Source organism: Oncorhynchus clarkii, chromosome 25 (genome assembly GCF_045791955.1).
Source record: "Oncorhynchus clarkii lewisi isolate Uvic-CL-2024 chromosome 25, UVic_Ocla_1.0, whole genome shotgun sequence".
Taxonomy (NCBI): Eukaryota; Metazoa; Chordata; class Actinopteri; order Salmoniformes; family Salmonidae; genus Oncorhynchus; species Oncorhynchus clarkii.
This window is the reverse complement of record NC_092171.1, coordinates 1,668,362-1,693,733: the sequence shown is the minus strand read 5'-3', so window position 1 is coordinate 1,693,733 and position 25,372 is coordinate 1,668,362. Positions and strand designations below refer to the sequence as shown.

Sequence of the window (25,372 nt, the reverse complement as noted above, 5' to 3'; positions counted from 1 at the left end):
GATAATTATGTTATCATGGGACTACCCATATTTCCCTCTGGTCAACGCCAATTGGCGGCCAAGGGTTTGCCTTAGGACACAAATGTGCGTCATGAGTCAGGGAGATGGTCTGATGGTCTTAGTGACAACAGACCTAGATATGGGGGAGGTTTTAGTGGGTGGAATATTAGGACAATTGGAGGTTTACAAAGTTGCAGCTACAGTATGCTTAACAGTGCACATTATTATGATACAGCTATATGGACACTTAATTATCATTGTACTTTTTAATGGTAAGTTTACAAACATTGGTTGTGGTAAGTGGGGAAATAAGTATAGCAAGCTGTAATGGCTTAGCAGATCATAAATAAAGAAGATACATTTTTACATGGCTAAAAGAGAAAGAATATAATATCTGTTGTTTACAGGAAACTCATTCTACAAATATAGATGAGGTTGGGTGGAAAAAGGACTGGGAGGGAGAAATGTATTTTTGTCATGGACAAAGAAATTTAAAAGGGGTGATTATACTAATTAATACACATTTTGATCCGATTGTGCAAACAGATCCGCAAGGAAGATGGATTATACTAAATATGCTACTGGACCAAAAACAGATCTGGCTAATTAATCTATAGGGGCCAAATAATGATGATCCACACTTTTTCTAAAATATATATAATAATCTTTTGAGCTCACAAGCAACAAAATAATATATTATTATGGTGGGAGATTATAATATTGTTTTAAGTACCTCCGTGGATCGTAAAGGAAATCATTCTACAAATGATCACCCTCAAGCACTTAAGGCGATTACAAAGATCATGGATACATTAGAACTAGTGGATATATGGAGGTTGAAAAACCCTGACCTAGTGAGATATACATGGAGGAGGCTTAATCAAGCTAGACGTCTTGATTACTTCCTAGTCTCGTTCTTGCTGGCATCAAAAGTTTAAAAAGTATTAATAGCAGACTGAATGCGACCGGATCACCATCTAATTGGCCTCCATATAACTCTTACAGAATTTCCATGTGAATGGGGATATTGGAAAATGTATCAAAGCCTTTGGGATGACAATTTGTTAACTAAGACAAAATAATTAATCATTTACTTTTGTTGTACAACATGTACAGCAGATCCCCTTATTGTATGGGACACTTTCAAATGTACTTTTAGAGGGCATTCAATACAATACTCATCATTAAAATAAAAACAGTTTAGGTCAAAAGAGATTAGACTAATAAAGGAAATAGAGAAGTAACAGCGGAGGTAGATGGTAATGGAACTGTACTATAGAGGCACGAAATAGGTTAGAGGAAAAACAAAAAGAAATGGAGGTAGTTATTCAAGAATGATCAAGTGTAATGTATTACAAAAATAAAGCAAATTTTAATGGAAAATGGGGAAAAATGCATAACATTTTTCTTGAATCTTCAACACAGAAATTCTACCAAAAAGAATTTACAGAAACACATTACAAATGGAGGCATCCATGATTCAACAAATTATATTTTGAAAGAGGAAGCAAAATATTTTAAGCGTGTTTTCTTTTCAGTCTCCATTTCCACTGAATGATGATAGCTGTAAGGATTTATTTCATAATAATAATAATGTAAAATTAACAAATTTACAGGATAATTTAGGATAATTTTGACAGTGTGTGAAAGTTTACTTACAAAATTACATTGCTCTCTAATTTTTTTAAGTGGGAGAACTTGCACAATTGGTGGCTGACTAAATACTTTTTTGCCCCACTGTATACCCGTTTCATCTGAGGACAAAAATGTTGACAGCTGCGCCATACAGGTTGCAAAATAAATGGGAAATGGGAATAAATGGCACATGGTTTATGAACTGGTACAAACAACTACACTAGACTCAACACTTAGTTTTTCGATTTAAATGATTATATAAAATTCTTGCCACCAACAGAATGCTATATATATATATATATGGGGCATACAACAATCTCAGCTCTGTAGATTTTGTTGCGAAGAGACAGAATCAATAGATCACTTATTCTAGTATTGCTTGTCTCTGGTCACAGGTTCAGGAATGGTTAAAAAATCACAACATGCACTTAAAATGAACCTTTCAAATAGCAGTGTTGGGCGATCTGGAAAGCCATAGCCAATCAATCAATAATATAATAATACTCGTAGGAAATATTTTCATCTTTAGCTCACATTCTGTGAATAATATATGATTAGAAAGATTCAACAGTTTTGTAAAACATCACAGCACAATTGAAAAATATATGGCACACGGAAACCAACCAAGGGTGGTCTATGGTTGTAGGTGGGATGAGCTGAGAGTGGCCGAGGGTTGGGATTAAAGAGTTTGTTTGGTAATGTATTGTTATATATAAAAGTACCATGTATGTAAAATGTATGGAAATGTGGCAAAAAAATATGTATATGTGGTTAAAAAAAGAAGAATGCCGCTCTCCCCACAGGTGTGATTACTACCTATGAGGGTTTAGAGCTTGAGGTAGTCACCTCATACAAGTACTTGGGAGTATGGCTAGACAGTACACTGTCCTTCTCTCAGTACATAGCCTGCAGTTTGACAAGGTTAAATCTAGACTTGATTTCCTCTATTGTAATCACTCCTCTTTCACCCCAGCTGCCAAACTAACCTTGATTCAGATGACCATTTTACCCATGCTAGATTATAGACACGTAATTTATAAATCGGCAGGTAAGTGTGCTCTCGAGCGGCTAGATGTACTTTACCATTCGGCCATCAGATTTGCCACCAATGCTTCTTATGACACATCACTGCACTCTATACTCTGTAAACTGGTCATCTCTCTCTATACCCGTCGCAAGATCCACTGGTTATTTATAAAAACCCTCTTAGGCCTCACTCCCCTCTATCTGAGATATCTACTGCAGCCCCCATCTTCCACGTACAACACCCGTTCTGCCAGTCACATTCTGTTAAAGGTCCCTAAAGCACACACATCCCTGGGTCGCTCCTCTTTTCAGTTCGCTGCAGCAAGTGACTGGAACGCGCTGCAACAAACTCTCAAACTGGTCAGTTTTATCTCCATCTCTTCATTCAAAGACTCAATCATGGACATTCTTACTGACAGTTGTTGCTGTTTTGCGTGGTGTATTGTTGTCTCTACCTTCTTGCCCTTTGTGCTGTTGTCTGTAAAAGATGTGAACAATACATGTTGATTATTTCATTCCTGTGCTGTTTGTAATTACCCTGGTAGGTTGACTGATAACCTGAACCAGGTTGCAGGCACTGGTTACAGTGAAGCTTTTTCTTGAGTGGGCAGCTTGATGAAAGCCAGTCAATATTTAAATCACCCGGAAAATATACCTCTCTGTTGATATCACATACATTATCAAGCATTTCACACATATTATCCAGATACTGTTAGCACTTGGTGGTTGACAGCAGCTTCCCACAAGAAGGGGCTTTTGGTGAAGCAGATGAACCTGTAGCCATATTACTTCAACAGTATTTAACATGAGATCCTCTCTGAGCTTTACAGGAATGTGGTTCTGAATATAAACAGCAATACCTCCACCTTTGGCATTTCTGTATTTTCTGTAAATGTTATAACCATGTATTGCTACCACTGTATTATCTAAGTGAGTTTCAGAGATCTGATACTAGCAAGTTATTGATTTCATGAACCTTGTTTCTTATGCTACATATGCACGTGGGATATTTTTAGCACTTTTCTTGGATGCTTGATTGTTTTTTATTGCTTTACTGGGAAGCTTAGCAGAAGTATACATGCACATATTACACGGTGGACTTCCTACTAGGGTACACTGTCTCAGTGCGAACAGTATCTCTGGAAAAATAGGCATGATTACTGCATAAAATAGCTGTAGGATCAATAGAGGCATTCCGGATAGTTAGAGGGACATACAAGTACATTAGGTTACTCACATTGTGTCTGCCAACGCCCCTGGGATAACATACATTTGCTGCAGCATAATGACGACTCAGCAACACAATGGTAGGGATTAACTGAGCTGGGCTTGGCGCATTGATAAGTCATTGTCTCAACACAGCCTTTAAATGCGTGGACAGGGTCCAGGAGCCAAGGTGATTCGGATGGACTCCATTATTTCTGTAGAGCATCTTCTGTCTCCAGAAGATGTCAAAGTTATCTATAAAAGTGATTCCAACAGAGCTAGCCTGCTGAATCTTTCACACATGTGGCTCAACAATGGTACCGGACCTGAAATAATTGGCCGCTTTTGGGAATAAATCAGTGCTAGAATCAGGAATTTTAAATACATTTTCAGAAGTTCCGAGCTAGCCCTCCTAATGCCGTTTGACCCCACATGGATTTAGACGGCACCTGGCAGCTGTCATAGAATGGTCGGAAGCAACCTTGTGAGATCCTGTACTCGTGCTCCAGGATAGCAGATCGTTTTTCCCCCGGGAACCAAGGTGTTACTTACCATAGAACTGCCGATGAACATCCACCAAGTCATCCAGGAGCATCCCACCAACTCCATTCTCCAGGGAAGGGGGAGACCCCTTCTGGGAGGGATCCTGCAGAGAACCAGCCTGTCGGCTGTGGGGAGCCGACACGGCGGCAACACTTCCACCAGGCCAGAGCGGCGTCCGGCTACTGGGGTGGAGAGGAAAGAAAAAGTAGGCGGGCGTGGATTCCCCAGTAGTTTGTGTAGGTTCACTACCTGTTTGCTAAAAGTAGCCACTTCACCCCTGTAGTCCTCAGCAAGTGAACATGTCCTACATTGAAAGTCTTGGCGATCCACATTGCTCCAGAATTAAGCAAAATAATCACAGCTCTTGCAGCATTGAAAAACTTTGTTAGCGTCCTCTATTTGATGTTCCCAGTCTTCCTCTGTGAGATGTGGCAGGAGTGTTTATGAGTGAGTGTTGTGTGCGTGTGTACAAGTGTTCGTGTTCATCTGTATGAGTGTGTGTGCATGTGTGTATGTGTACCTTAGCCACAGACATGTAGCAAACAAGCCAGGCATACAGGCTCCTCCGAGCAAAGGGAGAGTCCCCACTCGGTTGAGGAAATGCAGTATCCAGAAAATCAGAGAGTCTTTCTCTCTCCTCGCTAGCTTGCTAAGGGTTGTTTTGCTAAAGCAGACAAGCAGGTGTAGAGCATTAGCCTCTTATCTGGCAAGCTGCTCTAGCGCTAAACCCTCCATGTTTAAATAATTGATTAGGAAGTTTTAGTGGGCCAGAGCAGAAGGGTTTGGCAAGCTAGTTTATCGTAATTCTGGATGACGAATGACTTGAAGTTTGATTTTCTCCACAAAGATTTACTGTATGAGTCTGGCGTTTTAGTTGGGCTCCCATCAGCTTACATTGTAAAAACCTGCAAAAACATTCCAGGAAAGAAAATGAAAAGTTACTTGGAGTTCGTAGTGATGCAATGAATCATCAAATGAAATATTGTCAAAAGAGCTATAGTAAAAGTATCTCTCTCTCTGCGTGTCACGAGGGTGTGCTCTGACTTCTACTGAACCTACTTTACGGCGAGAGGATAAGCTAATAGGGTTTTAGGTTTGCTGAGCTGTTGTTTTCTCTGCAAGGTTCTCAGATCTGCTATGGTCAGGTATGTAGTGCTGCCATAGAGCGGGGGAGCAGTGCTACCTCCCTTTTTTCAATTTGAGAATACATGGAGCCGGTAAAAATATTTCTGGAACAATGACCACTAAAATTCCATGAAAACCATAGAATGACTAAATACATATGTAGGCTATGAGAGCCTATAGGTAGGCAACTTGTGTTTTATTTTCTGTCTTCTCTCTCTCTGGCAGTGGTGTGAATGATGAATGACTGTAGGCGTGTGCTGAGGCTCGTCAGTCTGAGGCAAGACCACTTTGAGCAGGCCAAATCCGACGTAACTTCCACAGACAGAAAACTAAAATGTCTGTCCTCAAAACAGTTTTGTTATGGACTTGGGGCTCTTGTACGATGCACTTGACCTCGCCCTACTGTCCTAGTGCTTAGCTTACAGAAACGTACCACCTGTATTGGGTATGCAGATAAACTGATCCACCGCATGAACCTTATCTCACCAACGAGATCTAGGATCCAAATTCACTGCCTGTCTGCCTTGATGTTCATAAAACTCCACGGACCTCCTCTTGCGTAGTGAAACCCAGAACGATATGTTGACCACTTGGTTAAGGTTCTGTCCTTTCAGCACCATGATTCGTGTCTCGCAAGATCACATAATGATTCATAGTTATTTAAATAAAAAAAATTAAAAAACGAATATTATAGCATGTTCTAGCATATTAGGCCTATAGCATGTAACACCAAAACACCTCCTCAGTCATTTCTTATCTGAAGCTGAATAGTCGAAACAAGTTCCTCATGCTGCCAAAACTCAACAGTGCCCGCCACTAAGCCGGATATGCTTTGTTGAATCAACGTAGACCTGCAAGAAAGGCTTATAGTTTGTTAACACCATCTGCTTTAACCTCTCTGGGATAATTGTAAAAAGTGTCTGATTTCAAAAAGGCTTTTCGGCGAAAGCAGAAAATATCATTATGTTAGGTCAGCAACGAGTCACAGAAAGCATTCAGCCATTTTCCAACCAAAGAGAGGTGTCACAAAAAGCAGAAATATAGATAAAATGAATCACTAACCTTTGACGATCTTCATCAGATGACACTCCCAGGACTCATTGTTACACAATACATGTATGTTTTGTTCAATCAAGTTCATATTTATATCCAAAAACCTCAGTTCACATTGGTGCCATGTTCAGAAATGCCTCCAAAAATCTGGATAAATTGCAGAGAGCCACATCAAATAACATAAATACTCATCATAAACTTTGATGAAAGATACATGTTTTGCATAGAATTAAATATAAACTTGTTCTTAATGCAACCGCTGTGTCAGATTTAAAAAAATCTTTACGGCAAAAGCACAATATTCAATAATCTGATAACAGCGTTCAGCCACAAAAGCAAGCCATACAGTTACCCGCCAAGTTGTGGAGTCAACAAAAGTCACAAATAGCATTATAAATCTTCACTTACCTTTGCTGATCTTTGTCGGAATACACTCCCGGGACTCCCACTTCCACAGGAAATTGTATTTTTGTTCGATTACGTCCATATTTATGTCCAAATACCACTTTTTTTTGTTTGCGTGTTTAGGCACAATGCGCGAGCGCAAAATCCAGACGAAAAGTCAAGAGTTCCATTACAGTTTGTAGAAACATGTCAAACGATGTTTACAATCAACCCTCTTTTTATAATAAATCTTCAATAATAATCCAACTGGACAATAGCGTATTCATTACAGAGGAAAAAGAAGGCAAGGCTCGCCCGCGTGACCGCGCAGTAAACAATTGATTGGTCAGAGCCTAGTCCATTTGTTGAAACAGCTCTTATTCAAAGCCCTTCCACAATAGAAGCCTCAAACAACTTTCTAAAGACTGTTGACATCTGCTGGAAGTCTTGGGTAGTGCGATCTGGCCCCATAGACACAGCATATTGGATAGGCAATCACTTAAATGAAACGACAAACCTCAGATTTCCCACTTCCTGGTTGGATTTGACTCAGGTTTTTGCCTGCCATATGAGTTCTGTTATACTCACAGACATCATTCAAACGGTTTTAGAAACATCAGAGTGTTTCCTATCCAATACTACTAATAATATGCATATATTAGCATCTGGGACAGAGTAGCAGGCAGTTTACTCTGGGCACCTTATTCATCCAAGCTACTCAATACTGCCCCCCTGTCACCAAGAAGTTAATTCACTCACGAAACAGTCAATCTAAATGCATATTCTCATGAAACTGATGGAGATCAAATGATTGGCATAAAGGTGAATATTTCACCGGTAAAACATGAAGAATTATCATTTGCAATTGACTATTTTGAAATTGGGTATGCCTAACTTAGTGTTTGAGGTTATTAAAAATATAACATTTTCTTGAGATAATATGTGGTAATAGCTAGACGTTGCAATTGGAGGATGCATTTCATGTATAGGCTTATTGTACAATGATATTTAATAGGATACATCTGTCGGTACGAATTTTGAGATATGATGACGTCATTACATTTTCCAACACCTAAAAAACATAGCACTATACCACTGGCAATGGTGCACATGCTCTGACCCTCCCTAGGGTTCCCCCAACCACATCCAACAGAGTCAGCTTATTTTGACAGATTCAAGTTCTGACTATTTTCTCTTCTTGTCCTCCCCTCTTTCTTTCGTCCTCCCTCCCATCTCTCACTCCCCCTATTTTTATTTCAATTGAATTTAATGAGCTCTATTGGCATCCAGTAATATGAAAACATCTTATCTTACATTGCCAAATCTATATGAGGAACATATTTGGAAATAATCTCTCTCTCTCTCTCTCTCTCTCTCTCTCTCTCTCTCTCTCTCTCTCCTGCAGTGATCCAGTACAGCACAGAGACCAAGGAGACGTGTGCTCGCTTCCAACAGCAGTGTTCTCAGAATGCTGACTGCACCGACTACTCTTCCGGCTTCTGCTGCCACTGTCGCTCCGGTTTCTACGGCAACGGTCGTCACTGTCTACCTGACGGTGAGTCCTGGGGATGACGGTATAGGACGTGACAAAGGCTCCGAGGATCACCGGCAGGGTCATAATATCGCAAAATGTCACACAATTATATTTATGGATTTGAATTAGTGTGGTTTTGTCAGCCATACAACATCTGTGAACAATATTTTTGATTATTGGTGAGAAATTGGTCATTTGGCTTTCCGTACCTGTATTTCTGTTTCCACAGTTCACATTGCCTTAGTGGAAAGGTACACTACCACTCAAAAGTTTGGGGTCACTTAGAAATATCCTTGTTTTTGAAATAAAAGCACATTTTTGGTCCATTTTAAAATAACATCAAATTGATTAAAAAAAATACAGTGTAGACATTGTTAATGTTGTAAATGACTATTGTAGCTGGAAACGGATGATTTTTAATGGAATATCTACATAGGCGTACAGAGGCCCATTATCAGCAACCAGCCCTTTTGCAGTTATGTTTGCACAGCTGAAAACTGTTCTGATTAAAGAAGCAATAAAACTGGCCTTCTTTAGACTAGTTGAGTATCTGGAGCATCAGCATTTGTGGGTTTGATTACAGGCTCAAAATGGCCAAAAACAAAGACCTTTCTTTTGAAACTACTCCCTTCATAGAACAGCGCAACCTGGCTCTAATCAGAATAGAAAGAGGAGTGGGAGGCCCCGGTGCACAACTGAGCAAGAGGACAAGTACATTAGTGTCTAGTTTGAGAAACAGATGCCTCCCAAGTCCTCAACTAGCAGCTTCATTAAATAGTACCCGCAAAACACCAGTCTCAACGTCAATCAATCAAATGTATTTATAAAGCCCTTTTTACATCAGCCGATGTCACAAAGTGCTGTACAGAAACCCAGCCTAAAACCCCAAACAGCAAACAATGCCGATGTAGAAGCACGGTGGCTAGGAAAAAATCCCTAGAAAGGCCAGAACCTAGGAAGAAACCTAGAGAGGGACCAGGCTCTGAGGGTTGGTCAGTCCTCTTCTGGCTGTGCCAGCTGGAGATTATAACAGAACACTGGCAAGATGTTCAAACGTTCATAGATGACCTGCAGCGTCAGATAATAATAATCACAGTGGTTGTAGAGGGCGCAACAGGTCAGCACCTCAGGAGTAAATGTCAGTTGGCTTTTTATAGCCAATCATTCATAGTTAGAGACAGCAGGTGCGGTAGAGAGAGGGTCCAAAACAGCAGGTCCGGGACAAGGTAGCACGTCTAGTGAACAGATCAGGGTTCCATAGCTGCAGGCAGAACAGTTGAAACTGGAGCAGCAGCATGACCAGGGGACAGCAAGGAGTCATCAGGCCAGCTAGTCCTGAGGCGTGGTCCTAGGGCTCAGGTCGAGAGAGAGCAAACTAGAATGCTAAAACAGAGCAAACTAGAATGTTATTTGGCCCTCAACAGAGTACACAGTGGCAGAATACCTGACCACTGTGACTGACCCAAACCTAAGGAAAGCTTTGACAATGTACAGACTCAGTGAGCATAGCATTGCTGTTGAGAAAGGCCGCCGTAGGCAGACCTGGCTCTCAAGAGAAGACTGGCTATGTGCACACTATCCACAAAATGAGGTGGAAACTGAGCTGCACTTCCTAACCTCCTGCCCAATGTATGACCATATTAGAGACACATATTTCTCTCAGATTACACAGATCCACAAAGAATTCGAAAACAAACCCGATTTTGATAAACTCCCATATCTACTGGGTGAAATACCATAGTGTGCCACCACAGTATGCCATCACAGCAGCAAGATTTGTGACCTGTTGCCACAAGAAACGGTCGACCAGTGAAGAACAAACACCATTGTAAATACAACCCATATTTATGCTTATTTATTTTCCCTTTTGTACTTTAACCATTTGCACATCGTTACAACACTGTATATATACATAATATGACATTTATAATGTCTTTATTCTTTTGGAAATTCTGTGAGTGGAATTTACTGTTCATATTTATTGTTTATTTCACTTTTGTATATTATCTACCTCACTTGCTTTGGCAATGTTAACATATGTTTCCCATGCCAATAAAATTGGGTCGAGAGAGAGAGGTCGAGAGAGAGAGGTCGAGAGAGAGAGGTCGAGAGAGAGGTCGAGAGAGGGGTTGAGAGAGGGGTCGAGAGAGGGGTCGAGAGAGGGGTTGAGAGAGGGGAGAGAGAGAGAGAGAGAGAGATAAATATTTTTATTGGCCAGTCTGAGATATGGCTTTTTCTTTGCAACTCTGCCTAGAAGGCCAGCATCCCGGAGTCGCCTCTTCACTGTTGACGTTGAGACTGGTGTTTTGCGGGTACTATTTAATTAAGCTGCCCGTTGAGGACTTGTCTGTTTCTCAAACTAGACACTCTAATGTACATGTCCTCTTGCTCAGGTGTGCACCGCGGCCTTCCACTCCTCTTTCTATTCTGGTTAGAGCCAGTTTGCGCTGTTCTTTGAAGGGAATAGTACACAGCGTTGTACGAGATCTTCAGTTTCTTGGCAATTTCTCGCATGGAATAGCCTTCATTTCTCAGAACAAGAATAGACTGACAAGTTTCAGAAGAAAGTTATTTTTTTCTTGCCATTTTGAGCCTGTAATCGAACCCACAAATGCTGATGCACCAGATACTAAACTAGTCTAAAGAAGGCCAACTTATTGCTTCTTTAACCAGGACAACAGTTGTAAGCTGTGCTAACATATGTGCAAAAGTGTTTTCTAATGATCAATTTGCCTTTTAAAATGATAAACTTGGATTAGCTAACACAACTTGCCATTGGAACACAGGAGTGATGGTTGTTGATAATGGGCCTCTGTACGCCTATGTAGATATTCCATAAAAAATCTGCCGTTTCCAGCTACAATAGTCATTAACAATGTCTACACTGTATTTCTAATCAATTTGATGTTATTTTAATGGACTAAAAATGTGATTTTCTTTCAAAAACAAGGATATTTCAGTGACCCCAAACTTTTGAATGTTAGTTTGCGGGATATGTCTGTACTTTTTGCTGCATAGAGGGAAAAGAAACTCACACACTACAACTCTCCGTCTCCTAAATACACACACACCAATTCTCACCCAAACTCTCACAGACTCATAAAAACCTGGTCTCCACCTCCCCCTCTCCAAACCCCCCTGGCTCTCTCTCTCACATGACAGCATCATCTTGTTTCTAGGCCCTGCAACCATTTCCTGCCAGATCAACACCTCTGATGCAGTGGTGGGCTCCTCAAACAATCCTCCTATTGGTCACTGGGCCATGCCGAGCTCCTCTAGCCCCTCGCTAGCTGGCTAATTACCTGGACGTGGCTTGACAGACATTCCTATTTGGAGAGCAGTATAAACGCTCTCTCTCACACATGCACACACACACACACACACACACACACACACACACACACACACACACACACACACACACACACACACACACACACACACACACACACACACACACACACTTTATTAGTCTGGCTGCTTGTTATTAACCCAGGGGTTTGGGTTTGTGTGTGTGTGTGTGTCGAAGGGCATGTAAAGTAATGGGGGTGGTATTTAAATGTTAGCTTTATAACCGGATGTTTTGGCAGCCAGTCAATGCTTTGACAAATACAGTCAGTCGACTACTTGAAAGAGTTGGAGGGGATGATGTCACCCTGACTGACTTTCCACTGGGTTGGTTCATCCTCAGGAATGAGGTGTTTTGTTAGAGGCTGAAGTTTCACAACAAAATGTGAACACATTGTTCCAGGTAGAAGTGTCAAGGCAAACTTGTGTATATTCCAGGGTTGGAGTGTCAAGACTTGTCAAACGTGGTACTTGTGAAGCCTTTGTGATTTGAGAGACATTGGGAGACACTGACAGACATGTATGCGGGATGGTGTATTCAGTCTAAGTTCTTGTGGGTGCTTTGATGGAACAGGAACACAAACACACACAGGGTGCTTTGTAGTAAATAGAGGAACATGACAAATTGGGACTGTCAACAGTGTCAACAAAGTGGGGACCTGAGCTATATTTTCACAGTGAGATAATTACTACAGTAATTCCATATCAATTCAGTCAATTACTTAAATAGGTAAGAATAAATGTCACTTTTCAATTCTTGAATTGTAATTTCAATTATTTGAATTTGTCACGTTGGTATTAAGGGATCGTGAGACAGGCGCAGGAATGTGTAATATTTGTTTTTATTATATCCAAATTACGGCATGCCGTATAAAGGCACAGGGACGAAGACCAAACAAACACGTATACAACAGACAGGGTTGAAACCCAAACAAAAGAGTGAGGAGTACCTCGAATAAATAGCACAAACGCACAATGATTAACACATGGGATGAGACCGTTAATCATCTACGCAATCCACAATGGCATGAAAGCCAAAACACACAGCACAGGTACTCACACGAACGAACGGACATTGTAACAATAATCGACAGGGCACACTTATACAATTACTAATCAATGGGAATAGGGGCCTGGTGTGCGTAATGAAAGTTCTGGAGGGATCCGTGACAGAATGGATGGAAGTGAAATGGAATTGATGCCAATGCTGGTACCTATACGCCCAGTCTATGTGCCCAAAATACACTCATGTCCCTTCCTGCTTCCTCAGTAGCTGTGTGTTTGTTCCTTAAGTCATACACTTCAAAGACCTGTTTTTAAGCTAAAAATACAGGAATTATTTTAAAAATTCCATTGTCGTCTGTTTTGTCACTTTGTATGTCTATGGAGTTGTATTTGGTGCAGATGTGTGCTGTTTGTGGTATTGGTGTTCTCTACATGTTTTGTGTTGGATACACAGACACTGATTGGTTGACAGGCGATGTATGGGGAAAGTTTCTGGTATCCGTTCTGAAAAATGCGAGCAGCATGAATTGCGGAGACAGCATTCTCAGTTTTGACCGGATTAAGCATAAATCTGCTTTTATGATGCATGCCCAATACATTGACTCATTATTTGTAGTATACATTTGTTACCATGTCTTTCTTTCCATCCTTCTATTCTCTCAGGTGCTCCCCATCGCGTCAATGGCAAGGTGAGCGGGACAGTGATAGTAGGTTCCACCCCTGTGGACCTTAACAGCGTGGACCTGCATGCCTACATCGTAGTGAGTGACGGGCGGGCATACACCGCCATCAGCGAGGTGCCCGAGCCCGTGGGATGGGCACTAATGCCTGTGGCGCCCATCGGAGAGCTCTTTGGCTGGCTTTTTGCCCTGGAGCTGCCCAACAGCCAGGCTGGCTTCAAGATCACAGGTGAGCTGAGTCATGATGTTACTGACGCTTAGTGAAGTTGTCACCACGTTAACAAAACATCCTTTTACAAACAGTATTCAACCTGAACATGGCATCATTGCAACCAATTTTGCCTACTGGGCACTATAGGAGGGTCCCAATTCTCATCAGAGTCCTAGTACCTCACTCAACAGTCTCCCTCAGAGTTAGTGTGGCACTGTTACATACATGTTACCTTTATTTAACTAGGCAAGTCAGTTAAGAACACATTTTTTTTTTCAATGACGGCCTAGGAACAGTGGGTTAACTGCCTTGTTCAGGTGCAAAATGACATATTTTTACCTTGTCAGCTCGGGGATTCGATCTTGCAACCTTTCTGTTACAAGTCCAACGCTCTATCCACTAGGCTACCTGCCACCCACATATTTTAATCTCTACATAACAACTGTTCTCCATGATGTCACCACTGCATGCATGTGCATAGTTAGGTATGTGTGTGTGTGTCTGTGGTGTGTGCGTGTGTGCGTGCATGCTTTGTTTGTGTGTGTCTGTGGTGAGTGTGTGTAGGTGCGTGCTTTGTTTGTGTGTCTGTGTGTGTGAATGAGGCTGCCCGCATGCTGGCAGACTTCAGGTCGCTCTGTGTGTTTGTGTAAAGTCAGTTTAAAGTCGTACAGCTGTGTTGTCTCCAGAGGAGGGATATGCCTACTCCACCCCTCTCAGGCTAATTTGAGTCAGGTGTTTCGTTGATGTGTGTTTAGACTCATTGTATTAGCTAAGAGGCTTGTGGATTCAACCTGTCAGAATTATAGTATGCTCAGATTCCCTGTCTGTATTGAATAGTTTATCATCTGGCAAATCTAATAAGATTGACCTACTATTGGAGGCATTAATGTTATTATGGAGAATTGAGAGACTGGGTGTAATAGTGAGATTCTGCTGGGTCCCAGCCCATTTGGGTGTGGAAGGGAATGAAATTGTAGACCAGATAGCCAAAAGAGCTTTAAAACGAGTTAGATGTGAGGCCAAATGTAAGATCAGATCCTTTTTGATAGATGTGTGGCAGAAGAGATGGGACTCGGAGCCCAAGGGCTGGCATTTATATGCCCTCTTAAGAAATTTAGATGGACCAAGATTCAAAGGTCAGATTAGGAAGGAAGAGGTGGAGTTTGCTCAATTGCGTCTAGGATATTGTGTATCTGGTTGGCAGCATGTGAATGGTTTGTGTCTGGAGTGTATAGTCAATGAAATGGTGGAGCATGTGTTGTTATATTGTTGTAACTATGTTGAAGAGAGGGAAAGCTTGAAGTGTAGGGTCATTGAGGTTGGACAGTGTTTTGGGGATGGGGAGGGTCTATTAGAAGTTAGTAGGGCTCTTTTTTATTTTCTCAGAAGTACTGAGTTAGGTAGGAGGATTTAGAAATGTGGAGCTAATGTTGTAAACCGTGATTGACCACACACTCGAGCACAGTAGGTGGGGTCATGCACCTTTAATGTTTGTTTGCGGATCGTCATTATATCACAGAAGAAGAAGAGGCTTGTGGAAGATGTGTAGGATCTTCGCGAAGAGAAAGCAGGCTTGTGTGAGAGTTTTCACGAAAGCCAAATATAATGGATATTATTCTCAAATGTGCTAAGTTCACCTAAGTTAAAAAATGTATAAATCATTATCTCAATGAAGGCCAAATAGCAAAGACCTTACTCAATTGTTCTAGTTGTAATACGAAAATATCAGGTTCAAACCACCCAAGGTTAAATCTCATTGCCATGTATTCATTATGACATCTCTTCCTGTCGCTTATATAGCGATATCACTTCCTTATGATGTCACGTCCTGTCCCACAGGTGCTGAGTTCACACGCCACGCCGAGGTTACCTTTTACCCCGGCAACCAGCGGCTGAGCATCGTCCAGACGGCCCAAGGATTGGACAGCGAGAACCACCTCAGTGTTGACACCCGTCTCCACGGCGACGTGCCCTTCATTGCCCCCGGCGCCACCGTGCAGATGGAGCCCTACAAGGAGACCTATCAGTACTACCCTTCAGGTGCGCTAGCCAATAAGTAGCCAATCACTGCCCACCAGGGTTGGGAAGTGTAAATTACATTTACATTCTTTCAATTCAGGAATTAACTCAAATTTGAATTATCATTGCTTTTCTGTGTGGAAAATTTCAATTGGTATTGGAATTTCAGTTTGCTTCCTGAATTAACCAAATTGAAATCTTAGTTGTCCACCTCCACCCCACTTTACCTCACAGGCGTTCTGGGCCTTCCATGTCTCTGTTCCAATATCCACACTAGCATACTAGCATACCACCTAGAATGAAGTTCACTTTTTGGGCATACATACATTATAAGTGGTAAGCTAGTATAGACATTGGAGCATAGCCATAACTGGAGCCCAGTGGTTTTACCGACTATGGAACCTGATCAGGAAAACCTTTGAGTATTAGATTGAGTATTAGGTGGTAGTTTCAGGAGGTTCTCCCTAGCCCGAGTCATGACTTCCTCTCTTCCTGTACTCCACTGACTCTATTTCAAAAGAAAAAGTTGTTGGTAGTACTTAGACAGTGGGAAAGCAGGTGTGTCTCTTATATCTCCTCGCAAATGAATCCTAACTTGATAAGCCGAACTAAATAATTTTTCCATAACCTACACTACCATTTAACTGGTCCCCATCTGATCTAATGTCATGATGCAACAAAGGCGCCACTAGCCTCTCTCTCCCCTTCCTGAGTGTCTCAGCTATCTCTCGTTGCTTGGAGATAAGGATCGGAGGGGGGCTAGTCGCTAGTGGACGGTTGGGACTATAAAAAGAACCAACCTCTGAGACTTCACTGCCTCCACTTCCTTTTAGAGGAAGCCAGGGACAGATTTTTTTACGTGCTCCCCAGAACATAAACTGTGTTTCATCTGAAAGGCCCACTGGATGAGGAAGTGTTCAATTAGCAGAGCCATTCATCCTGCCAGGGCTGATTATAGACCAGGGTCGTTAGTTAGGGTCATCAAAAAGAAGGGGGTTTTCTGGTCTTGGTAAAAATGTTATTTCAAGGTGCACTGCTCCAGACCAAACCGTAGTACATATAGTTGAAGTTTGAAGTTTACATAAACCTTAGCCAAATACATTTAAACTCAGTTTTTCACAATTCCTGACATTTAATCCTAGTCAAAATTCCCTGTCTTAAGTCAGTTAGGATCACCACTTTATTTTAAGAATATGAAATGTCAGAATAATATTAGAGAGAATGATTTATTTCAGCTTTTATTTCTTTCATCACATTCCCAGTGGGTCAGAAGTTAACATACTCTCAATTAGTATTTGGTAGCATTGCCTTTAAATTGTTTAACTTGGGTCAAATGTTTCGGGTAGCCTTCCACAAGCTTCCCACAATAAGTTGGGTGAATTTTGGCCCATTCCTTCTGACAGAGCTGAGTCAGGTTTGTAGGCCTCCTTGCTCTCACATGCTTTTTCAGTTCTGCCCATAACTTTTCTATAGGATTGAGGTCAGGGCTTTGTGATGGCCACTCCCAACACCTTGACTTTGTTGTCCTTAAGCCAGTTTGCCACAACTTTGCAAGTATGCTTGGGGTCATTGTCCATTTGGAAGACCCATTTGCGACGAAGCTTTAACTTCCTGACTGATGTCTTGAGATGTTGCTTCAATATATCCACCAAATTGTCCTCCTCATGATGCCATCTATTTTGTGAAGTGCACCAAAGCACCCAAACAACATGATGCTGCCACCCCCGTGGTTCACTTTTGGGATGGTGTTCTTCAGCTTGCAAGCCTCTCCCTTTTTCCTCCAAACATAACGATGGTCATTATGGCCAAACAGTCCTATTTTTGTTTCATCAGACCAGATTACATTTCTCAAAAAAGTATGATTTTTGTCCCCATGTGCAGTTGCAAACCATAGTCTGGCTTTTTTATGGCGGTTTTGGAGCAGTGGCTTCTTCCTTTCTGAGCGGCCTTTCAGGTTCTGTCGATGTAGGACTCGTTTTTACTGTGGATTAAGATACTTCTGTACCTGTTTCCTCCAGCATCTTCACAAGGTCCTTTGCTGTTGTTCTGGGATTGATTTGCACGTTTCGCACCAAAGTACGTTCATCTCTAGGAGACAGAACGCGTCTTCTTCCTGAGCGGTATGACGACTGCGTTGTCCGATGGTGTTTATACTTGCCTACTATTGTTTGTACAGATGAACGTGGTACCTTCAGGTGTTTGGACATTGCTCCCAAGGTAGGGAGCATCCAGGTAATGCGTCCACAGGTACACCTCCAATTGACTCAAATGATGTCAATTAGCCTATCAGATGCTTCTAAAGCCATGAAGTCATTTTAGGGAATTTTCCAAGCTGTTTTTAAAGGCACAGTCAACTTAGTGTATGTAAACTTCTGACCCACTGGAATTGTGATACAGTGAAAGTGAAATAATCTGTCTGTAAACAATTGTTGAAAAAATTACTTGTGTCATGCACAAAGAAGATGTCCTAACCGACTTGCCAAAACTATAGTTTGTTAACACAACATTTGTGGAGTGGTTGAAAAACAAGTTTTAATGACTCCAACCTAAGTGTATGTAAACTTCTGACTTCAACTGTAACAGATCATAAGCATTCTAGAAACAGCCTACTGGGAAAAAACAGGTTGCATCAACATTATTTCCACGTCATTTCAACAAAACAATTTTACGTGATGACGTTGAATCAACGTGGGAAGCTGATTGGATTTGCAAAATGGGAATTGGGAATTTCGTATTTTTGTCACCCAACTTTGAACCTAAATCCAATGACATGGTCATTTTGAATTCACATTAGTTGCCAACTCAACCAAATATTAATAATAAAAAAGTACTGTACTGATGTCTGTGACCAGTGGGAGATCCGCACAGACCTGAGTCAAAATGGTGCTTGTTTTCTTTAGAATATTTTGTGCGTTTGATTGAGCCTGCCTAGAGTGCTAGACGGGTGGGCATTGCACTTTTGGGACTATTCCATTGGTTCCATTGCGCCAGGCAAGTTCAATCGAGTGCTTGAAAGTATTTGAAAGAAAATAAATACTATTTGGACTGTGGTGTTTTTAGAATGTGTCTATGATCAGTTATAAAACTATGACAAATGGTGCTTGTAAAAAAAAATGTAAAGAGTATTCATGACACCCAGTAACACTTATGCTAAATTGTTTCATATGCCATGACTCTATAAATGACTTAAAAGCTTTTTTACAGCACGGAAACGTCAACAACAGACAATTTACATATTATATATTGTTGATAATGTACTCTGTCAACAGACTATTTAAACTCGTACATCGTAGGTAATGTAGTCTTTCTACAGGCTTCTACTGGTGCATAGTGGGTAATGTAGTCTCTTCTCCTCTCCCCACTCTCAGTGGTGAGGTCCACGTCGGTGCGGGAGTTCACAGTGGTGTCGGCGGAGCGCGGCTCGGAAACATTCACCTTTCAGCTGCATCAGAACATCACGTACCACGACTGCCGCTACGGGCCCAGAGCGGGGCCTGAGACGCTGCAGCTGACCACGGAGCGTGTCTTTGTCATGTACGTCAAGGACGAGAACATCTTGAGATACGCCATCACCAACAAGATAAGCCCAGTCGGAGGTCAGTTCAAGTTTAAAGTTCGGAAGTTTGTGTCCATTTTTCTTGTTGTTAGTGTTGTCTGTGAGGTTGTGTGATGGGAAAAGGTATGGGGCTGGGTATGTGTTTTGTTTGGTTGTGCAGACATTTGTGAAAGATGACAATTAGAAAGGTAAAGTTTCCGGGTAATTTTGGCATACAATAGTAATTATAAACCTGTTATTAAACTAGTATTAAATGAAGTAGAGTCAGTTGAGTGTGGGCGTATGTCAACTGTGAACATGTATTTTTTGGGGTGATGTCTTCGCTAACATTAGCCATAGAAGTCCAGTACATGCTGTTGAATCACTGCTGAGTATGTACAGTACTCCCCCTCAGCCTCTAGTGCCCCTCCCTCCATCCCTCCTTCCCCTCATTTTTGGGATAGCTCCTTTATTAACACGTTGACAGATGACACTGAGTAATCCCCCTCTTTCTCTCCTCTCACTGGAAATCTGTGCCGGCGTGAGTTGCTCTCTCTCTTTCTCACTCCTTATCCCACTCCCTCCATCTCACTTTTTCATTTCCCACATCCCATGAGCTCAAGATAGATCTCAGCCCACCTGTCGCTGCTGTTTAGATACTGTAAAGAAAGGAAAGCCACCTGCCTCAGGTTTCCGACAGCCAGTAGAAACTAGACAACGATCCATAATTCAGTGAAGCATATATAGGTTTGTGTCGCAAATGGCACTTTATTTCCTATAAAGTTCACTACTTTCCACCAGGGCCCATAGGGCTCTGGTCAAAAAAAGTACCCAAATGTCATACTGTAGTAAAAGTAAAGATACCTTAATAGAAAATGACTCAAGTAAAAGTGAAAGTCACCCAGTAAAATACTACTTCAGTAAAAGTCTACAAGTATTTGGTTTTAAATATACTTAAATATCAAAAGTACATGCACATTTCTTATATTTAGCAAACCTGACAGCACAATTTTCTTGTTTTTTTATTTACAGATAGCCAGGGGCTCACTCCAACACTCGGACATAATTTACAAATGAAGTATTTGTGTTTAGTGAGTCCACCTGATCAGAGGCAATAGGGATGACCAGGGATGTTATTTTGATAAGTGTTATTTTGATAATTTGACCATTTTCCTGTCCTGCTAGCCATTCAAAATGTAAGTTGTACTTTTGGGTGTCAGGGAAAATGTATGGAGTAAAGTGGTACATTATTTTCTTCAGGAATGTAGTGACGTAAAAGTGGTCAAAAATATAAATAGTAAAGTAAAGTACAGATACCACCAAAAACGACTTAAGTAAAAAACATTTTAAGTACTTTACACTACTGGTCAAAAGTGGTGCATTACGTAGGGAGTAAGGTCAGATTTGTGATGCAGACTACTATGGCTTTGGCAGACATGGCTGCATGCCTTTAATACAGCCCAGCGTGTACAGAGCCAGACTCATTGTCAGTGTAAAAAACAAATCAGTTAGGAAATCACTCCCCTATGTGCGATAAATCCAAGCACTAAAACCCATCTAGACATGTGTATCACACTTGATTTCTCACTTGATTTCTTCCCCCATAAAATAGCTACATGCTTACGCTAGGTCTCCGCAGCGGTAAGGCTAGAGTCAGTAAAGATGTATGTCTTTATGGTACCCGTTTGGGTCAAGTTTTGGTCACGGTTGTAACAGGAATGAGCTTGTTGCGACGTCAACCCAGTTACAGTGCTTTCAAGTTCCAGAGATGAGGTTACTCATACACACTGAGGAAAACACACACAGTTCACCCCCCCCCCCCCTTCCCTTTACATCACTCATTCACACCGGTGAAGTCTGGGACCCTCTTTGGAGACAGGGTGAGTCTGGGATATGTCTCCTTGCATCTTTCTCCCATCCCCCCTCATAGAGAGTGCGAGGTTTGCGTGCGCCTCCGCTGAGGTCCCATCTGAGGCCGTGGCCTCATATGTTCCTCAAAGACAACCTGTACCCCTTTCACCTCACCATCCTCCTCATCCTATTATTCCTCATCCTCCCTTCCCACACACTTGAGACTGACGCGGTCCATTTGTATGAAAGATATAAGGAAATCCGAGGGGAGGAGGTTTGCTGCGGCAGCACCTGCGTCTGTGAAAGAGTCTTGTTTCGCTGTAATGCTGCCCTCTTTTGAAAAGCCGTTCGTCTTCTTTGTCGTAAGCAATATTGTAAGACGCTTACACTGAAATGTTTTGACAGGACAGGCCTCCAGTGCGGCCGACGGAGGAAGAGGGAGATGCACTCGCACACAGATGCACGGACATGCACACACTTACACCACGCACACACACACACATACACACACATACACATACACACTTGTATTTATCTCAACCCCATCAGTGGAAAGCTGTATTGCGATGAGCTGTCATGCGGAGGGGGATGTCAGTGCTAGAGGAAGGGGGGTTATTGTTAATCTCTGCTGCTCTCTGGGAAATAATATCCCTTCCAATGACAGATTTACAGGAAGGAGGGGGGGGGGGATTCGTGTGGAATAGCTGAGGAGTGATGTCATGGGAACCAGAGCAGAGACCCGGGAGCGATACCATGTTTCCGATGCCCCAGGAGAGAGCTCCGATCACAGGGAAGGAGAGAGGATGGGGGGGGGGGTTGGGCCTGGGGGACATGGGGGCCAAACCAGCTGGGTGTGGGGGTCCAGCTGGTGCTGTCTCGGAGTTCTTGGGTAAAATACATGTAATTACTCTGGCTGAGTGAGTCATGATTGGGGATTGGGATGAACTGACTGTCATGGCTGTGATGGACTGTAGTCTCAAATGGCATCCTATACCCTTATATAGTGCTCTACTTTTGGCCAGGGCCCATGGTGCTCTTCAAATCATCCAGAAAATGTTGAAGTAAAATGCAGCCATTGTCCTTCCTCCTCCCCTCCCAATTCCTTTGCCCGTTCTTACATTTAGTTTGTTTTTAGTGTCACACATGTGCACGCACTCACACAAACAATTGAAAACAATCACAGTAGGATATTTGATTGTTACACTGAAATGATTTAATATTGAGATAAAAATGGCTGTGTTAGACTTTTATGTACCTTACGTTGATTGTTTTCAGTTAAAATGGTCTAAAAGAAACAAAGAAATTTCAGGCAAGAATTTTGCTAGGACTAACCGGGAGTGGAATGAGTGGGGAAGCTGTTATTGGCAGAGAGGTTTGGAACTCTCTTTCTTATTGGCCTATTAAATGACTGGTGATGTCATCAGGCAGGTCAAAACTCCATCCCACCAAAACAAGCCGAAATTTCAGCCGGTCTTTTCAAACAACTCTTACACTAAAGGGGATTATCATAATTTTCACAATTTCACAGATTTATTCCAACCTTCATTGTGTGCGTGTGTGTGTATATATATATATAAATAAATAAAACACAGGAAATCACGTTTATGACTGCACTGGTGTCAGCGATTAGGTGAATGGATAAGGCGGAGTCAGGCGCAGGACACAGGTATGAGTAATAATCAGAATTTACTCAATAATATAGGCAATGTTTGAACGAGGAAAAACACAAAATTCAGAGCACAAAGAATGAACCCACATGACAATGACAATCACGCACAAAACAGAAAGGGAAGCCAGAGGGTTAAATAAGGAACATTAATTATGGAATGGAAACCAGTTGTGTATAATGAAGACAAAACTAAACGAAAATTAAACATGGATCGGTGGTGACTAGAAAGCCGGTGCCGCCGAACGCCGCCCGAACAAGGAGAGGGACCAACTTCGGCGGAAGTCGTGACAACTGGGCCTTTAATGTGACTGTGGAAAGAGGGAGGGAAAGAGAGAGGGTGGGAAGGAAGGAAGAGTCTCAGAATTGAGGAGAGAGAGCGAGAACGGCAGAATGAGGGGCACGGAAAGAGGGAAGAAGAGCAAGTGAAGAGGACTAAGGAGAAGGAGAGAGGAATAAAGGCATCAGTGTGCTTCTGTTCGGCTGGCGCATCCCTTACGAAAAAATATTGCAGTCAGAGTGCAGTATAACTGCAGTACACTGCAAATACTGTGTCCAAAATAAGTACTTTTTTTGTATATATATTTTTTGTTGAATTTGACCCTTTTTCTCCCCGATTTCGATCTTGTCTCATCACTGCAACTTCTCAACGTGCTTGGGAGAGGCAAAGGTGGAGTCATGCGTCCTCCGAAACATGACCCACCTAACTGCGCTCCTTAACACCCGGCATGCTTAACCCGGAAGCCAGTTGCACCAGTGTGTCGGAGGAATCACATTTCAACTGGCGACCGGGGTCAGCCCGCGGGCACCTGGCCCACCACAAGGAGTCACCAGAGCGCGATGAGCCAAGTAAAGCCCCCCTGGCCAAACCCTCCCCTAACCTTGACGACGCGGGGCCAAGTGAGCGCCTTCCTATGGGACTCCCAGCCACGGCCGGTTGTGGCACAGCCCGGGAATGAACCCTGGTCTGTAGTCATTTTGTACACTGCAGTTATTCTGCAATTACTGCATCCACAAAACCACAGTTGACTGCAGTTGCTGCACTTTTACTGCAATTTTTTTTTGTAAGGGTTAGCCAAACCAAATGAGTTTGTCATTCATTTCGACATTTTTGCTGAGGAGATCTTAGACGCGCAATGTTACATCTAACTACGATGGTTGCTGCAGTATTTCTCATTGAAAAAATAGGAAAGCGAGTCATCTCTCGAATGACAACAAAGACTTTATTGAAGAATCCCTACTGTCGACCAATCCCCGATGAAGGGGCGCAGACTTTAGCTTGCCTGCAGTATTAAATACTGGGGCCCCCTATTTAAAACAGAAGATCAGAGAGAATGAGTGTAGTTAACCCCCCTAGCTTGTCTTTAGGAAGCTTGTGTAAGGGACCCCCCTGCTCGTAAACACTGAGAAGAGAGTGAGGGGTGTCTTTTGTTGTGTTTTACTGCCATTTTAAGCGTGTCATGAGAGCCAGGTCAAGTGCTTTGACCCTCAAGGTCGTCCAGAGCGGCTATGGCGGAGCACCAGCTGTGTTAAAATCCTTTGCCTCCAGTATCGGCACAGTTAGCCAATGCAGCTACAGTAAAAGTACATTGTACACATCACCCCATACTGTTGCTCAGAAGCCATTTTATGCTAGAACACTCACCACTCATCGGTTTGATGTGAAACCATTGTGACTGACTGGGTCTCCCGGGCCTTTTGCTCACCATATCATTGCGTTAGCCCGCTGAGCTTAAGGCTTAACTCGGGTAACTCATCATGCGAGTGTGGTTCACTGAACCATCATCTCCTTTACACCAAAATACTCCAACCATAACACAGTAGACATACACTGCATCATCATACCATGTCAACCTTCCATATTTCTTACAGTCGCATCCAATAATGGTGGGTTTAGTCATGTAAAGACTATGGTTATTTGGCTATACGATTTGGACATTTCAAAATGATTCCCATACACATTCCTATTTCCAACTTGATTTTTCTGTGTTCTGAGTCATCTGTGGTTTTGGGGAAACCCTGGCCTGCACTCATCCGGTTACTCATCCATCTCTCTCAGTCCCTCTCTCTCTTTCTCTCAGTGTTTGTCTCTGTCTCTCTCACTCAGTCTCTCTCTCTTTTTGGGGGGGGAACCCTGGCCTGCGCTCATCCGGTTACTCATACCAGCTCTCTCTTTCAATTCAATTAAATTTGCTTTATTGGCATGACGTAACAATGTACATATTGCCAAAGCTTATTTTGGAAATGTACAATATAAAATAAAAATGAGAATCAAAATTGTCAATGGGACAACAGTAACAACAATAACCAAGTGTCAAAATAACCATACATCCAACAATAACAATAAGCATACAGTAGTACATGTGCAGGTTGATTGGTTTGTCAGACACTATCCCTCAACTTATGGCAGGCAGCAATGTTGTGCGCTGCCAACCCACAGCTCTCTGCGTCCTCCCCCAACAGGACGGGTAGCCTACTCTCATCAGAGAGATCTTTGAAACCTTGAATAAGGTTTTCAAATTTGGGGAAATTACACTCTCTAAATGTTTTA

The 25,372-nt window shown here is 42.2% G+C and overlaps 1 protein-coding gene across 3 annotated transcripts in view; it reads left to right on the top strand.

Moving 5' to 3' along the window:
* LOC139383335 (nidogen 2a (osteonidogen)) overlaps positions 1 to 25,372 on the top strand; it is a 91,191-nt gene that overhangs the window by 18,910 nt on the left and 46,909 nt on the right. For all 3 annotated transcript variants that reach the window (XM_071127837.1, XM_071127839.1, XM_071127838.1), the window contains exons 5-8: positions 8,378 to 8,527; positions 13,523 to 13,768; positions 15,590 to 15,790; positions 19,138 to 19,365. In XM_071127837.1, the coding sequence (XP_070983938.1) occupies positions 8,378 to 8,527; positions 13,523 to 13,768; positions 15,590 to 15,790; positions 19,138 to 19,365 (825 nt within the window). The remainder of the gene's footprint in view (positions 1 to 8,377; positions 8,528 to 13,522; positions 13,769 to 15,589; positions 15,791 to 19,137; positions 19,366 to 25,372) is intronic.